This window comes from Myxocyprinus asiaticus, chromosome 35 (assembly GCF_019703515.2).
Source record: "Myxocyprinus asiaticus isolate MX2 ecotype Aquarium Trade chromosome 35, UBuf_Myxa_2, whole genome shotgun sequence".
NCBI classification, from domain to species: Eukaryota; Metazoa; Chordata; class Actinopteri; order Cypriniformes; family Catostomidae; genus Myxocyprinus; species Myxocyprinus asiaticus.
Window position 1 is genome coordinate 16,032,039 of NC_059378.1, and position 18,294 is coordinate 16,050,332.

General features: G+C 38.5%; 1 protein-coding gene across 1 annotated transcript in view; it reads right to left on the bottom strand.

Moving 5' to 3' along the window:
* LOC127425860 (inactive N-acetylated-alpha-linked acidic dipeptidase-like protein 2) overlaps positions 1–18,294 on the bottom strand; it is a 492,025-nt gene that overhangs the window by 182,141 nt on the left and 291,590 nt on the right. Inside the window, exons 6-8 of the mRNA XM_051672151.1 lie at positions 14,240–14,365; positions 3,648–3,740; positions 1,282–1,487 (exon numbers count right to left, since the gene is read on the bottom strand). Coding sequence (XP_051528111.1) covers positions 1,282–1,487; positions 3,648–3,740; positions 14,240–14,365 — 425 coding nt within the window. The remainder of the gene's footprint in view (positions 1–1,281; positions 1,488–3,647; positions 3,741–14,239; positions 14,366–18,294) is intronic.

An 18,294-nucleotide genomic window follows, 5' to 3' on the forward strand; every position in this document is an offset into this window, starting at 1 on the left:
GTCAATTTATAAATATACTATTATTCATTGTTCTTGTTATTTTATAATGCAGAAACTAATGTTAATGTACACAACTTTTAATGTTAAAAATGTATTAGTACAGTATACGTAAAAATCAAGAGTATCCAAGATAAAAAACATGCAGTACAAGCATTGTTCATTTTTAACTACAATTAATTAACTTCTGTCAGTGTACTGCATTTAACCTTATGGTTAAGTGTTACCATTTTTCAGATAATGCAAAAATTAAAACAAATAAAAAATATAACAAACAAAACAAGGATCTACAACAAAAAATATCAAGAAAACTAAATGTATAACAAAATATATAACAGTATTTTATTTTTCTCAGGGGATTGCAAATTGTGTTATATTTAAACATATTTCCCTTTGGGTTTCAAAGCAGTTTAAAGGTATAGTTCAACAAAAAATTACAATTCTCTCATCATTTACTCACTCTCATGTGAGTGAGAACTCAGGTGTGGGTGAGAACCAGATCTATTTGCAAATTATTTTTTACTGCAAATCTCAGCTTTCACTTTCACTTTCAAAATGTGAAAGAATTTGAAAGTAAAAGTGGAGATTTATAGTAAAAATGATTTAAATATTTATATTTTGTCTCACCTACACTTATCATATCGCTTCCGAAGATATAGATTTAACCACTGGAGTCTAATGGATTACTTTTATGTGGTCTTTATGTGGTTTTTGAAGCTTTAAATGTCTGGTCACCATTCACTTGTATAGTAAGGATCTTTTGAGATATTCTTCTAAAAATCTTTGCTTGTGTTCTACAGAAGAAAGAAAGTCATACACATTTGGGATGGCATTAGGGTGAATAAATGATGAGAGAATTTTCATTTTTGTGTGAACCATCCTTTAATAAGAATGGGGTCTTGGAGTTCATGTATGTTTTAGTTTTATTTCTTAAAGATGAAGTGCAAAACTTTTCTGTGTTAAAATACTTTCTTCCATAAGCCATTTATAGATACATTTTCTCGAAAACTGTAAACACTGTGTCTCTGTGGCGCAATAAGAATTCCTCTGTTTGTTTAGAATGACCTGTTCAGCTCGACACAACAACATTGACTCAACCAACGGCTTGACTGTCTGTTTGTTTGATCAGTGGCAGACGGGGGTGGGGGGGTTGCATATTTGGAAAGCTGTATATAGGGCATTTACTTGTCTTGCTCATGTTCCTGCACATGATTTACTAAGGGGATGTATATTTTAACAGGATAATTCCCATGTTGATATTTGTAGGAGGACATTCAAGTATACCTTCCCCCATTCAGCGGAGCCGATGTTGCCCAGTGATGTTCCCCACCAAGAGCAGAAGACGATGGTACGGTCGAGCTGCCAGCCTGCGTGGGTCTGAGCCGTCATGGAGGCAATGATCTGAGTCATGACTGCAGAGCTGTTCCCCCAGTCCGCCAACGCACCCTCATACCAGCTGCCATGACGACTGCCAACCAGTATATATCGATCTGCAAGAGCAAGAGCACTTACTCACAAAACAAGATACAAATGAATACAACACACATGCTCACACATACACCAAAACAAAATCACTCACACAAAGACACACCAGCCCTGACTCTCAGTCAAAGAAAAAAACAAAAAAACAATTACTCATATAATTAGCCACAGGCTGTAAGCTTCACTTACGGTGGATGTTGAACCGAGTGCGGCACTGGGCCACTTTTGACTGACAGCTTGTGTGGGTAGAAACAGGTTCATAGAGCATAGATATTTGAACCCAAATGCACTTAGGTGTGCTGAAAAGGTCTTAAGGGATGATATCAAATAAATAAACAAGACCATGAGCTGCCAGATAATTTAAAGGTAAAAATGTTATAATTAAATGAATAGTTCAGCCAAAAATTAAAATGCTGTCAGTATTTACTCACTCTCATGTTGTTATAAACCCATTTGACTTTCTAACATGGAACACAAAAGGTGATGTTTAGTTGTATGTTAGGAACTAACAGCCTCCTTCATTGTTCACTTTCATTGTATGGAAAAAAGAACAGCATCAACAATCTTCTAAATTTCTCCTCTTACATTCCAAGTCACACAAGTTTTGAACAGTATTAAGGTCAGTAAGTGAAAGAATTTTCCCTTTAAGCAATATCACACGAGCAAGAGTGCTGTTGCACTGAATATCAGCATGGCATTGATCTGGCTTCAAAAAAATATGGCCATGGTTTTTGTTAATTTTCACTCCGCTAATGAAAATGGTTCTAAAAGAAGCAAAAACAGAGGGGGCCTGGGTAGCTCAGCAAGCAAAGATGCTGACTACCACCTCTGGAATTGTGAGTTCGAATCCAAGGAGTGCTGAGTGAATACAGCCAGGCTTCCAAAGCAACCAGTTGGCCCGGTTGCTAGGGTGGGTACAGTCATGTGGGTTACCTTCCTTGTGGTCAATATAAGGTGGTTCTCGCTCTCGGCGGTGCGTTTGTAAGTTGTGCGTGGATGCCGCCGTGAACAGCATGAGCCTCCACACGCGCTAGGTTTCCGCGGTAATGCGCTCAACAAGCCACATGACAAAATGTGCGGACTGACTGTCTTAGAAGCGGAGACAATTGAGATTCGTCCTCCGCCACCCGGATCGAAGCGAGTCATCGCGCAACCACGAGGAATTAGAGCGCACTGGCAATTGGGCATGCCCCCCCCCCCCCCAAAAAGAAAAAAAGGAAAAAACGAAGCAAAAGCAGAATCACCCATTGCAAGGTGTTGAGTAACGCACAGAAACACAACTTGTTGGATATGCCGCAAACACAGACACGTGCAATAATACAAAGAGTGAAAAATTTCGATGCTTTTATACTAAATATCAGGATTCTTGGAACACCACTTGTCCAATCATATAAGTGGACGGGAACTAACTGTTGCATACAAAGACAAAAGTCTAAGAGAAGAACATCTTATGATTTATGATGCACAATTAGTGACTGGGTAACCAATTATGGCAGGAAAAGAACACTGTAAATCAAGGAGGTAAATCATGGAGGTCTTAAATTCATAGACACATTGACTTTTACAGTCTTAGTGGCGGGGGTGAAAGATAAATGCTTTCATTACATGAGATGTACAATAGGATTAAATCACCCTGAAGGTGAAAATAGTGGTCAGTAATTAAAAGCCTATTTTCGGCAGCCAAGTGACCTGCATTTGGACAGTGGTGGCAGACATTGTTATAAGAGATTAATTTGTCATAGCATATGGAAAAGGGCTGTTTCAACAACCGGGCTCAGATTTGGCTTTCTTCATCTCTGCACTCTCTCTCTTTCAGCGGATGAAGGAGAGAATGCTTAGATTGCACTCCTTTTTCAGGGGACGATCACTACTATTACCAATGTAATATAATAAAGCACTGTGACAAAGGACTGTGTCTTTGTTATGTCAGACAACTGTGGTTTAAATGAGGGCCATGCCTGGGAAATGTTGGCAATATTAAGTGCAGCTATAATTAGAGTGCTTTGTTTTTATTTAAATAATTCTGCATTAATTATGACACAGATTGAGATATGCATATGCTGATTTCTCAGAACTGTTCAAAACAGCCCTATGGGTTTGCAAAGGAACAATTTAAAATATTTAGACAGATAGCACTGTAGATTCATCTTGGTTTTGTGCAGACCTACCTGGATTGGTCTTGCCTTTGAGATACCCAATAACACTGTGCACTGTCTTGATGGACGACTGGTTTTCAATAGTGAGATTTATGATTTTTCTTGCTAAGGAACAAACAGAAATTCCAAAATAATTAGTCAGGCACATGTGTGGAGACATTACTGTATCTTCGTTCTAAAAGAAGTTCTAAGAAATGGTACAAAGTGTTTGTTCAGTCATGTTTGACAACTAAACAGTTGAAATTTGTATCATACAATTAACATATGACCAACACAGACCCATAAGTGTGTTTTACACTATGAGAGACAAATTCACTAATCATGCACCACTTTGTTCACATCAACCATCAGAAAGGGGAAAAATGTGATCTCAGTAATTTTGACCGTGGCATGATTGTTGGTGCCAGATGGGCTGGTTTGAGTATTTCTGTAACTGCTGATTTCCCTTGGGGTTTGTCAAGCACAACAGTCTCTAGAGTTTATTTAGAATGGTGCTGTGATGAGGAGGAGGGCGTGGCCAGGCTGGAGCGGCTGTCGTCTGCCAGAGGGCGGAGGAGTGGCTGAGGACCAGGCGACGGCGTGTCTGGGGACCGGCGAGAGAGTTTTTCTCTCTCTCTCTCTCTTTCTCTCTCTTTCTCTCTCTCCCCCTCACTCTTTCCCTCTCCCCTCTCCTTCCACTCATCTCTCCCAGGGCTCCAAAGAGGTGGGGAAGACCTGCAGGAAGGGAGGGGAGGGGAGTATGTCATGCCAGAGGTTTCCTCAGCCTGAATCAGGTGGTGGAGGAGTGTGACAAGGAGGAGGGTGTGGGCGGCCCATGAGGAATTGTCCTAATCAGCCGGGAGTGGGATAAAGACGAGCCAGAGGCACCAGTTCAAGAGAGAAAGAGAGAGAGAGAGAGAGAGACACGTTGCTGCTGTGTGTGTGTGTGTGTCTGTGTGTTTATGTTTGTTTAAGTTCATTTATGTCATTAAAGTTATGTTTACTGTTCTGCTGGTTCCCGCCTCCTCTTTGCCCATCCTGAACCCCGTTACAGGTGCCGAAAAAAAAAAAAATCGGTGAGTGTCAGTTCTGCGGACGTAAACGCCTTGTTGATGAGAGGTCAAGGAGAATGGCCAGACTGGTTCGAGCTCACAGAAAGGCACATCGAACATCATTCGATGTTCATCCATTGAACCTTGAGGTGGATGGGCTACAATAGCAGAAGACCACATTGGGCACATTATTAGGACCATAATGTTCCTAGTGTATAAAGCAATGAGTAACTGATGACAGAATTTTCAATTCTAACTCAAGTACCTTGAGTAAAGTATTGAAATGTTCCTGAAATGAGTTGAATTCGGCATCAGAGTGACATTTTAAATACAAACAAAGGGTGAAGCTTTATTGATGGAGGCAACGGACAAAGGAGGACATTTTGGTGGCATATATCATTTTCACAGTGTTTTGGGTGGAGCAATGCTATACAGTTCCAGTAAAGCATGCCAGAATTAGGTAGTCTGCTGCACTCTCATAATCAACCCACCTGATTGGGTTTTGTACCTTGCAAATTGCATTCAGTAGAATTTTTTTGGGCATGTTTGCATTGTTATCTGATTTGCACAATTCGTTTAGCGAATCAGGTTCTAAAACTACACAGACAGCACATAAAAATAAACAAAACTATCAGTGGCAGGAATTAATTCTAAGTGCATTCTCCCCTGAGAAGGACATTTGTTTGCCTTCCTGTTTTATCGACCTCAATGTGATCACTAATCTGCAATCAACACAAAAGAGTTCTCCATTGACTTTGGACCCTGAAAGAATCCCCTTTATCCCAGTGGTACTCAGAATGGCCTATTCTTGCAAACTTGAGCATGTTCTTAGCACACTTTTCCTTGTTAAATCTACTACCTTTACAACACACAGCAACTGTACAACAGAGAGCAATCATCCCTCATTCTCACTGACCATTTGTGTCTTACAGAGAAACAGCAGTAATGGAAATGTACACTATCAGAGCTCCAGAGTTGCAGCATAAAAAGGAGCCGCCTCTGCTCGCTCATAGTCTTACCAATTACACATAAAGGCTCAGTGTGTTGTAGTGAATATCAATAAAGCTGATATCCCGGCAGATAAAAAGAGACACCTGATCCTAGTAGACATCCCAAGTCTATCACCCACTCTCTCTTACAGCAATGTGAAGATGTAAAAATCCAACAGTGGACTCTCTCCTGGTTTCAGAAGGAGGCAGAATTGAAAATTCCTTTTCAAGAAAGCCCCCGGATAACAGGCAGATGTGCTGGCCTTGGGGTGTGGTGCAGAGAGTACGAGTTTTTTATTAGTTCCTGAAGATGTGAATATCAGAGAGAAATAAAGATGAGGTTTGAAACTGCAGATGTACTAAGATGCAAACACCACTGATGGTGGGCTGTGTTTACACAACTCTGTTTTTTTACACTTTGAGGGTAATCAAATTCACTAAAAATGCAGTGGGCTTCACACAGCAAACACCATTTATCACCTCTGACAACAGCACAAATGACTTTTGGTAAGGAGCACAAGATGTATATGCAGTTCTATGGGAGTGTTTAAAGTGCTGGCGTGCACACAGGTAGTGGTGTGACAGATTTGCCCATTAATCATCAATAGATATGAGAAGTTACTGGGTATTTGGAGAGGTGACTGCACCAGTTCTCTCTGTGTGAACAAAGTGAAACTGATTTGTAGGAAAATAATGAAAATCATAGTAGACAGTTGTAATGGCATGTTTTACAAATAATTCTGAGTAAGATGTTTTTTAAAAGTATATTATTCTGTACAAAAAGCACACATAGCATGTGAGCTGTGGACCAGAGAGGAAGCTGGAGCAGATTTTAGGACTTCTTTTAGACAAATTTAGCCCTAACCTCTAAGCCAATGATGATACCAATTGTTAATAAAACAATTTAATGATAGCAAATAAGATGCAAACAAAATTTATTAAATTAATGTACTTATAATATTTAATACAATTTCCATAGAAAATAGTTGAAAACAGAAAATGTGCACTATCCATTGACAAGGTTGTTGGTAGGTTTTGAACTGACAGTTAATTAGCCAGTTAGGCATAGTTAATCAGTCAATCAGGCAGAGTTACAATAATCTCAAAATGGCCTAATATCGGACAATTACAAAGGATCTTTGATTCATAAAAAACAACTACATTTATTATTTTAATAATTATAGTTATTTTAATAAAGAATTGTCTTTTTTTAGGTTATGCCATTAGCTTGTGTTCTAGCATTATTGTAAGGCATGTTTCATATTATAACGCAATAATTCAGAGTTAAGATCACTGCAAGTGTGTACTTATTTATCATGTGGTTCAAAAACGAAGTGGGAAATAAAGATAATGAAACCGATACTGGACGGGTTACTTTCGCACCACAAATCAATAGCATCATAATTAAAGGAGCGGCTGTGTTTCGATATAGCTATTCCACTCAGTTTTCAGCCAGCAAGCTGTAATTGCATAGAAATTTATTATAGTATGAGTTTTCTTCTGGAGAAGACAGAGGAGGGAAACAGGAGCCCAGCACTGCAAAGCAAAGCAAAAACATTCATAGCAAGTAATGTGTTTGGGCCCCTTTTGCTCTCTCGATTAGGTTTCTTTGCAGTAAATAAATGGATGATGAATCTGTCCATCTGATCCACTGTAACAAAACACACACATGCATACAATAATGAATAAATCCCATTCAGGAGCATATACTGTAGACAGACACAAGCCCTTTCAAAGCTATGAACATACGTAAATTACCAGCCTCCTAAAAATGGACGGTACACTGTAAGAGTGTGTAAAGAGATAAGCAGATTTAGCTGAGTTACTCAAAAAGTAATCCACTACAGATTACTAACTACTTCTCAAATTGTAATCAGGTTAGAGTACTCAGTACTTTATGGAAAAAGTAATCACACTTTGTAAAACCCCCTACTTACACTTGTGTAAAACAAGTTAAATAATGTAAATAATTTAAAGTTAAAACTTAATTTAAATAATATCTGTATTTCCTCCATGCCAATTTTTGAAAGCAAGCCGTACACCTAGCACCATGTGCTTCTCCCTTGAAATGACTCGTTAAGGTGCGCAGACCTTTCAGATTTCCCAGAAACGCAAACAGATGTGCAAAAAAAAAATGTCTTAAATGTACTCCATGTATAATAAAATACCCAATTAATGAGGCATTGAAAGTTAGTAACTGATTACAAAAGTTTAAAATTTAGTCCATTACACAATTTCTTAAATAAAAACACCATTTGATTACAGTCAATAACTACTTTGAAATTTCACTCAAAACCGGAAATGTGTATGTTGGAGTTTGACTTCAAGTTTGATAGGCTCACATCCATTTGCGGCAAATGCCTCATTTCCCTGGCAGGGAGACACTGGTGCAATTAGAGCATATTGGAGCGATACAGTGAGCCTTAATTGAAAGGGAATAGAATGAAAGAGGGGAGACAGATGGAAACAAATTATTTGAAACCTCTGGAGTGGTCAAAGCTTGGCCCAATCAATAGAGCACAGATTACTAGTTTCAAAGTGTTTGATCCGGTTAATGGAAGAGTGGTGCAAGCTTGGGACCAGGTTGGAGAGGGTCATGGCTGGGAGGTTTATGAGTGTGTCAAGAAAGGGAGGGTGGAAGAGTGTGGAGGGAGGCAGCCCTCCCTCTCCTTGAGATCGATGCCCCTCATGTTGCCACTGCAGGATTTTGGCGGACATTGATTGCTGGACATTGGGCTGGTGACAGGAGACAAGTTGTAGCAGCCCATGTTCCACTCAGTGGTTTAAAGTCACAGACACACACACACTTACAGACTGAATCCAAAAGTCTGAGACCATTAGTGCAATGTTTTCTAATTTATTACATCAGAAATTATTAGTGCTGTCAATCGATAAAAATGTTGTATCAAATTAATTACATGGTATTCTAATTAATAAATATAATTATTCACAATTAATTGCATATAAATATTTGCTGAGAAATCCCCTCAAATAACAATAATTAATTAATGATTAAATAATTATATATAGTTCTGTTTAAATTATATATATAGTTCTGTTTAAATTAATAATAATAAATAATTAATAAATAATATATATAATTAAAATGCATTACATTATTGTGGCAGACAAGTAAAGAATTGATAAGACAATACAAAAACTGGCTTTGGTATTCAATATATTGTTTATTTCCATATTATTGAACTTAAGCCAATCATTGGCCTACAGTTCACAGCAATCCATTTTGCAACTGAATTCGTCAATCAGTCTGAGATTTATTATAAGGGCTTGTCTAAGGACGCGTCACTGTACACCTGCGTCAGACGGAGGCTGTTGGAGTTCCTCACTTTGGTTGCGTTGCATCATAACATACCCTTTTTAGGTCACTGTGTCAAGTTAAATGTAATTTGAAACGTAGAAAAACAGGTCTTGAGATACCTGCGTTCAGATTTGTGTTCCTTAAAGCTTTTTTTGAAAGCAAGAACGTGTTCTCATCTTGTGCTATCTACTGTCGGTGAGTTTGGTTTGTTGTTCTCTGTACAACCTGCATGTTGCCTATACTGCTGGAGTTTTGCTTACTGCCCCCTGGAGAAAAAAGGTGGTACTTCAAGCTTAAATTGCTCCGATGGTAGGAATATTCCTTATTATGGTCCAGGGACATGATTAATTGCTTTATTTTTTTTTAACGTGTTATATAATTAAAGCATTAAATCGACAGCCCTAGAAATTATATTATAAGAATAGCAATTTGAGTGAAATGTAGAATTGAAAAAAAAATTTTTTTTTTTATATTAGTATTTAGTATTAATATTTAGCAGTATTTGGAATGTCCATGTGACGAAGAGGAGGGCGTGAATCAACTAATCAGCGGAAGAGAAAGATAAAGGGGAGCCGGAGACGCCAGTTCAAGTGAGAGAAAGACACACACGGCCGCTGTGTGTTTGCATCTATGTGTTTTATGTTGTTTTAGGTTGAGTTTATGTCATTAAAGTTTACATTGACTGTTCTACCGGTTCCCGCCTCCTCCTTGCCCATCCTTTACCCGTTACACTGGTGCCGAAACCCGAGGAGTAGGGCGTGGCCGGGCCGTGAGGGTACACGGCCAGCGCTGAGTCAACTACTCAGCGGGAAAGAGAGATAAAGGTGAGCCGGAGACGCCAGTTCGAGAGAGACACACGCGATCACTGTGTGTGTGTGCGTCTATGCGTTTTATTGTTTTATGTTGTTTAAAGTTGAGTTTATGTCATTAAAGGACTGTTCTGACATTGTCAAACGTTGACTGTTCTGCCGGTTCCCGCTTCCTTGTTGCCCATCCCTTACCCGTTACATTGGTGCCGAAACCCGGGAAGGAGGAGAATTTGCTGTCATAGAGTCCTCGCCACTGCTGTCCACCAGTGGAGGAGCCGCGTCCGTCTGCCGGGGGACAGAGGAGTCGACCTGGCCTGATTTGGGCAGGGGAGGAGTGTGACAAGGAGTAGGGCATGGCCGGGCCATGAGGGTGCACGGCTGGCACTGAGTCAACTAATCAGTGGGAGAGAGAGATAAAGGGGAGCCGGAGACACCAGTTCGAGAGAGAGAGAGAGAGAGAGAGAGAGAGAGAGAGAGAGAGAGAGAGACACTTGAGTGTGTGTGTATTTAGGTGTTTTATGTTGTTTAAGTTGAGTTTATGTCATTAAAGTTATGTCATTACATTAACTGTTCTGCTGGTTCCCGTCTCCTCCTTGCCCATCCCTTACCCATTACAGTCCAGTTTTTTGACAGCATGCACCCGAGCTGGCATGGACTCAATAAGTTTGTGTATGATTTGAGAATGTTCTTATGAGCATCTTGCAAACTTCAATGGCAGCTAGGAAATCTGACCTTTTGTGCAAAGGAGTTAACATGGTCAGTATCACAAATGTGCTTGTTTGATTAGTGACCTAACATACTGTAGTACAGAATCTTAAATATTTAGTATTTAGTATACATGAAAATGTTTCTTTGTTTTCAGTTTTTCAAATCCTTAAACTATCTTTATTCCAAGGTTTAATTTAAACTTAAATCCCATGTCTTTTTGACATGGGACTTTTTGACCCCACTGTACACAAACTCTTTCACAAAAAGGCAGGCCATAAGCTCTTCTAATAATTTAAGAAAGAGAGTGGTTATTAAAATTATACTCTGTTGTGAAGCAGTGACAGAAGTTAGCTCAAGAAAGCACTAAAATCTGTTTGTCAGGCAAAATGTCACTTTATTGGGTGATTATCACCTTTGTGAAGCCCTTTAGAGACCATTACCAAACAGAGAAAAAGCATTTTAACACAACGCGCAGACAAACAGCTCCCTTGATCTGTGCTCTTTGAGTTTAGGAGGTATTCCAATCTAGCAAACCAATACAGTGCACTATGAGCCTATAATCACCCCAATATTGAGTCTCTTTTACGTCTGCATTGGAACTTTGGCTTTAAGCACATTTCCTTTAGTTTTGTCTCTGGGGCTGTAAATCCTTTACTGCCTATCAAGTCAACAATGGCTCTGCCATGGCAATGGGGTCTCCAGGGCGACCATGCAAAGATAAGAAGCAATTTTCACTCAATAGCAGGAATTAGATACTAATAATAACCCCTCCAAATCTGCCGAAAAAGTCTCCTTGCACACATACACAGTCGAGAGGGAGAGACAGAGCTGACTCAGAGCTCAGCGTGTTTATATGTGTACATGTGTGGGTGGATGCCTGCGTGTCTGTGACTAATGTGTGTGTGCATGCATGCAAAGCAACATCACCTTGCTTTAATGGCGATAGAAACAAGACCCAGATATCTCAACACTTTTGGTAATTTTGGTAATTTTGAGTAGAAAATGTACTTCAGACTTCACAAAACAAGAAGACACTAAACGTAACAATCAAATAAAAAACAAAATTTGTGAAAATCTTCCAACTTGCAAACAGTGAAACTATGCAAGCTCATTAATTATTCAAGCCCGGTGCATGCTGGGAACACCAGCTTCAAAATGTTAAGTAAAATTTACTTCTTTTATTTACCGTTGAAATGTACTCAAATTAGCAAATAAATAATTTCTCCTTTAAGATTGATACATGATGACACATTGTAAAGATAAACTATCATAAATAATATTAACTTGTACGCCAGCTAGAGCATTAATTTGTAAATATCTGAACTGAGTAAAAATGTAGAATTTACTTAATATTTTCAATTTCACTCTTTTAACGAACTTATTCAAAGTAGAAAGTACTTAATCTTTTTCTGCTATATTTACTTCACCACAAAATAATTTTTCAGTGTGTAAAAAGCACCACTATTTTCATTTGCTGAAAATCTTGTCTGACAGCCGTGATAACCTTGCAAAGTGGAAAGTAGTGTTTGGAATGAAACGAAGGTGAGTAAATGATGACATAGTGGTATTTTTGGGTTAACAATTCCTTTAACAACACTTCCATTTTATAATATTTTAAATAATAAAGTGTAAAATGTGCAAACACTAGAGATTGTTTATGATATATACTAACTGGTCTCAAGGACACCATAAACATTGTTATATAACTATTTTATAACAAAGTTGCATAAAATCTTCACAACTTGAAAATGCACAACATGCCAAAGACCTTCAGTGGAGTACTGTAACTATTAGATGAAGGTCAATGAGTAAAACTACATTTTTACATTTTTTGTTTGTCTATAAAAAACATCAGCCCTGTCATCTTTATTTAGCCAGCAACACATACAGCATATCGTGGCTGCCCTGACTACATTCAGAATTATATTTGACCTCCCTGAAAACCCTACAAAAGCGAATGCTGTAAGGTGCCTGACCAGCCTTCCTCTCATGGTTTCAATTAGGTCCCATGGGCACCCACTGACTGATGTGTGTAATGACCTTGGATATGGCTGGCCATAGCTTGGGTGACTTTAAGATTATGTGTAAAGCCAGTGTAATTCATCAGTGTTATGGCAAACTAAGGAGCTACACTCACACTATGGAGCATAAATCAACATGCTTTCCGAGTACTCAACCCTCTCATCCGGAGTACAGGGGAGTCATACCATCTGCAGCCAGCAGGTGGATCACTGATGTACAAAGCTTAGAGAGCCGCTCAAAGAGCCCGGCAGTAGCATGAGACTGAGATGACTAATAAAGATCTCAACATAAAAGATTCAGTTTCAGAGCTTAGTGGAGACATAGGGATAAAAAAAAAAAAAAAAAACACATTTACAACAGTAATATAATTCTAGTATAATCTGTTTCTGAAATAATGAGAAAGTACATTCATACTCATTTGTTTTTTGTTACCTATTTCACGTCCTTTAGGAAATTCTACAGATCAGTAGTTCATACTTATTCATTATGGATCCTATTTTATGAGTTTCACATAAAAAAATGCACTTTACACGCAAAGTTAATGGGCATGGCCAGGAAGTTTTGGTTTTTCATGCACGCATGCGCTTAGTCTAGGTGCAAGTGGGTTTGGCGAAATTATTAAAACACACAAAAAATAAATAAATAAATAAACAAAACAATTTATAAATTCAAATTACACTTCAAATTAAATTAAAATATAACCAAAATAAGAAAGTGATCAAAAAAATCATACCAAATCCAAACATTTTACTCTCTCCAACGGCAACATTTGCAGTGGCTTAAAAATCTATCTACGAAAAACAGGTGGAAAAATACAATTACAAATTAGATCATAAATACAATTGTAAATATTAAAATAATAATAATAATAATAATAATTAAAAAATCATAACCTAAAGATAATAACACAAATCTCATAAATATTTGTTTCATAAAACGGCTACAACAGTGATCATCAGGAACATAATTTGATGTTTCACTATATTTTCAGAGTTTGGACATGAACTTTATTACCACCTGCTAGTGCAATTTCCAAACTGCAAATGCAGTGACTGACTTTAGACTTTGCGCTAAAAACAGACATGCTTTTGAAATGTCTCAGTGCAATGACCTATTTCTTCATTACTTCATTAACATACAATACGTAAAAAGTTTGGGTGCATACACCCACAGATAGAGCAAACACTCCCACCCACGGCCACTTGCGCACTGCCCTGGCACGAAAATTGCACTTAAGATTAGCGTTCTCATGAAAATTGGATAAGACACACATAAGACGCGCACATTTTGTTTTTTTCACGCATAATTCCAAATGAAAAACATTTTCTTTGCCTTTGTAATCTTTCAGCAAAATATAATAACTTGCTCCATCTCTGAAATGACTTTGCTTTTCAACTGGTGTCATTAAGCTCTTAAGCCCCTCCCCTCCAAACACCTGGCTTCATTCCTGTTTCACTTGGAAATACAGTAAATTTGGGAAGTAAAATGGGTTCTGAATGCTGTTTTATGTTGACTTTAAGCATCCATTAATGTTATTTATGAAAGTTATTCTAGAGTGTTACTGATAAATCTAACACAATAAAATATTTCTTCTCATTCAAGGTTGGCAGGATGCAGGGTGATCAGAAAGTTGTGAGCAGTGTTAAGCAGTTTTAGTGTGTGTGGGCAAACAGGTTGTCTTATGACACTTAAGTGTAGCAGGCACAGTTTCTGACCTAGGGCTTACCTGAGGCTGAGGGCATGGACATAAGGATACATGGTTTACCCTGCCCCATGTTGGGGGCAGACAGCAGCACTTTTGCTAAGTAGGCAGAGATGGGCTGAACCAGCAATGATGTGAGGTCTCTCTCAGCTGTGGAGAAGGAAATAGAAACAAAGAGCAAACTGTATTATATTTTAAAGGATACAGAGCATAAATTTGAGTATAAGTCGGTGTTTCCTTAACCTGTTCCTGAAGTCTCCCTAAAATGACATATTTTTGATGTCTCCCTCATCTTACACACCCATTTCAAGTCTTGGAGTACTGAACTAGGAGCTGAATCAGGTGTGTGATTAGGGAGACATCCAAAATGTGTACTTTTTGGGGGGGCATAGCGGTGGGTGATCTACTGATTGAAACAATATACCAGTAGAAATGTTTCCAACACCGCTGCATGGTACAGAATGGGTGTTCCAATCAGAATTTTTTCTGCAAATAAACATTATCCATCACTTGGACGGATGTAAGTTGTAAAATTTCCATCATGGTTATTTACATCCTTCATTACTCTAGGACTGGTTGTTTTAGTGTGGATTTGAGTGTGAGTGTCATGTTCATTTATGCCAAAACGAGTTGAAATAAGAGAGAAAATGCACCAGATTCGGAAATAAATCCTCGAACTCAGCCAGGTGTGAAAACATCCTAAGTATTTATAAAGTCTTTTACCCTAGCGGTTCTCTGGTGGGTCATGCCTCAACAATGAATGGCAGACAGCAGGGGATAAAACAATGCTAAATACAAATAATACAAAACACACAAGCATGACAAAATTCCTCTTTAGAGTTTCACCTGCAGTGTGTCATTTGCATTGGTCATAATTTTCAGTAAGCAATTAAAGCATGTCAGGGGGGCTCTTAACACCACGCATGAGAAAACCAATTACCCAATCAAAGAGCTTTCCTACTGGTTAACATCTCCACAGAGTCTTCTCACACATCTCCATCTATGAGGGCAAATGAATGTCATTAGTCTGTTACGTGCTGCATAAATATAGTTGCAGTGGGGCCAGGCAGAGATGTGTTTAGTGATGTAGGTATGCGAGAAGGGGTAGATGAGAGGGGTGATAATGCGCTGTAAATCAGACAGAAAGAGAAAGGACGACGCAGAGAGAGGAATCCGCACAGCCAGACAGGGATGTCTGGGCTCATATCAAAGCCGTTCCTGTGCACTGATTGCAGCTCATGGGCGGTGGACTAATAGGGCCAGAGATTTTAAGTTTTGAAGAAATATTTTCTAGCAAGCCAATGAGGATTTATATGGACGAATTGCTCCATTGATTCACCCTCATTAAAATGTAGAAATAGTGAGCCTAATCCTGCTTTAGGAGCAAATTTATTGAGGAGCTTCAATTTTCCAGCAGCGCTCCAGCACCGGTGGGATGGGATACAGTCATCCACGAATAACAATCAGCAGACCTTTCTATTACACACTACTCCATTACCTTCCAGAGATAAACGTGTTCACAGGCCAAAATTATTTAACAGCAATTATTCAAAAATTAACGCAAAAAAGGTCCCCTTGAAATTAGCTTTAAAATGTTTCTAGGTCACAGGGGATATAGAGGATGTGATTATTGGGTTTCAGGTGGGTCTTCTGAAGAAATACTGTACATACAATTATCTCTTCAGAATGGTCACAGGGGTGAAAGTTTGGTTTAGAGAGAGGAGATTATCTGCACTCATTACCTTTAACCTTCTAAATGTTATTTTCCGTTTATGTGAGTGTGTGTGACTCAACAGATTCACAGTGACACACACCAAATTGCTTGAAATAAGTGTGTTGTGGGCTATTAACATAATTTCAGTCAAAGCAGCTAATAATGCAATTTAGTACTTCCCATCAAGGGGTCAATGTTTGTCTGATTAGCATGGTACATTAGCCCCTGCTGGTAGATACTGTAACTACACCATTAAAAGTAGCTCTGCATTTTGACAAAATTTTTGTATTTATTTTTTTAAATGGCAATTATGTCTCAGGTGATTGGCAAAAAAATATGTGCCCACAACTAAGAGTCCATGAGCAAAGGTGGGCAAGCAGGTGAAGTACTTCCAGGGGTGCTTTCTTGAGGTGTTACAGACATCCTTGCTTCACACAGGTTTTCGCTGTTGTTGTCGGGGCATTGCTTACCCTTAACACGTCTGGACCTGATAATGGTTGCAGAGTGAATTTAATGAAATGGAGGTTTTGAGCAACATAAAGTGAGAACTTTTTAGTCCAATTCTTCAGGGACATGTCTAAAGCACTCGCTGATTCACCCATGATTCTTTTACCATGCAGTATAAGAGAACTTCTATTTGTGTAGATAAATAAATTACAGACAAGTTTATACCTTAATAGCTCCTGTTGGTTCTATCTATAGCAAAGTAATTTTTTTTTTTTTTTTTTTTTTTTAAGTATTTTATTTGTCACAAACATATACACACAGACAAAGGCAGATAAATTCTTTGAAATTCTTTGGAATATAATTAGAATACTTATAATAAAGGAAAAATTAAACAGTATATAAAGTATGCATACAGTTTACATACTGTACATACAGTGTATTCAGAAAGTATTCAGACCCTTTCATTTTTTCACATTTTGTTATGTTACCGCCTTATGCTAAAATGCTTTAAATTATTTTGGTAATACTTTATATGAACCCCATATTTATAATGCATTGTAAAGGCATTATAAATGCATTATACTGCATTCATTATATCTAATAATACACCTTATAATAAGTTATAACTTTTCATGGATAATTATAACTACAGTTATAACACATTATAAGATTTCCCTATTCATAGTTATACTTTACAGTATAATGCATTATAAAACAAGCAACATCCAATTTTAACGCAGCAGAAGCTAATAACTTTAATAGTATAAGTGCCATTATGCAAAAGAGCATAGTTTAAACAGTCAAAAGACTTTATGACGTTATCATATTAGAAGTGGTCTTTGCCTGCTTTAAGTAAAGTTACAAAAGCAATATCTTCTTATAAACAGCCATAACATAAACGTGTAACACACAATACATTATTACAGTGCATCCGGAAAGTATTCACAGCGCTTCACTTTTTCCACATTTTGTTATGTTACAGCCTTATTCCAAAATGGATTAAATTCATTATTTTCCTCTAAATTCTACAAACAATACCCCATAATGACAACGTGAAAGAAGTTTTTGAAATCTTTATATAAAAAAAAAAATGAAAAAAAAAAAAAATCACATGTACATAAGTATTCACAGCCTTTGCTCAATACTTTGTTGAAGCACCTTTGGCACCAATTACAGCCTCAAGTCTTTTTGAGTATGATGCTACAAGCTTGGCACACCTATTTTTGGGCAGTTTCTCCCATTCTTCTTTGCAGGACCTCTCAAGTTCCATCAGGTTGGATGGGGAGCATCGGTGCACAGCCATTTTCAGATCTCTCCAGAGATGTTCAATCGGGTTCAAGTCTGGGCTCTGGATGGGCCACTCCAGGACATTCACAGAGTTATCCCGGAGCCACTACTTTGTTATCTTGGCTGTGTGCTTAGGGTTGTTGTCCTGTTGGAAGATGAACCTTCACCCCAGTCTGAGGTCCAGAGTGCTCTGGAGCAGGTTTTCATCAATGATGTTACTGTACATTGCTGCATTCATCTTTCCCTCGATCCTGACTAGTCTCCCAGTTCCTGCCGCTGAAAAACATCCCCACAGCATGATGCTGCCACCACCATGCTTCACTGTAGGGATGGTATTGGCCAGGTGATGAGCAGTGCCTGGTTTCCTCCAGACATGACGCTTGCCATTCAGGCCAAAGAGTTCAATCTTTGTTTCTCATGGTCTGAGAGTCCCTCCAGGCGGGCTGTCATGTGCCTTTTACTGAGGAGTGGCTTCCGTCTGGCCAGTCTACCATACAGGCATGATTGGTGGAGTGCTGCAGATATGGTTGTTCTTCTGGAAGGTTCTCCTCTCACCACAGAGAAATGCTGGAGTTCTGTCAGAGTGACCATCGGGTTCTTGGTCACCTCCCTGGCTAAGGCCCTTCACCCT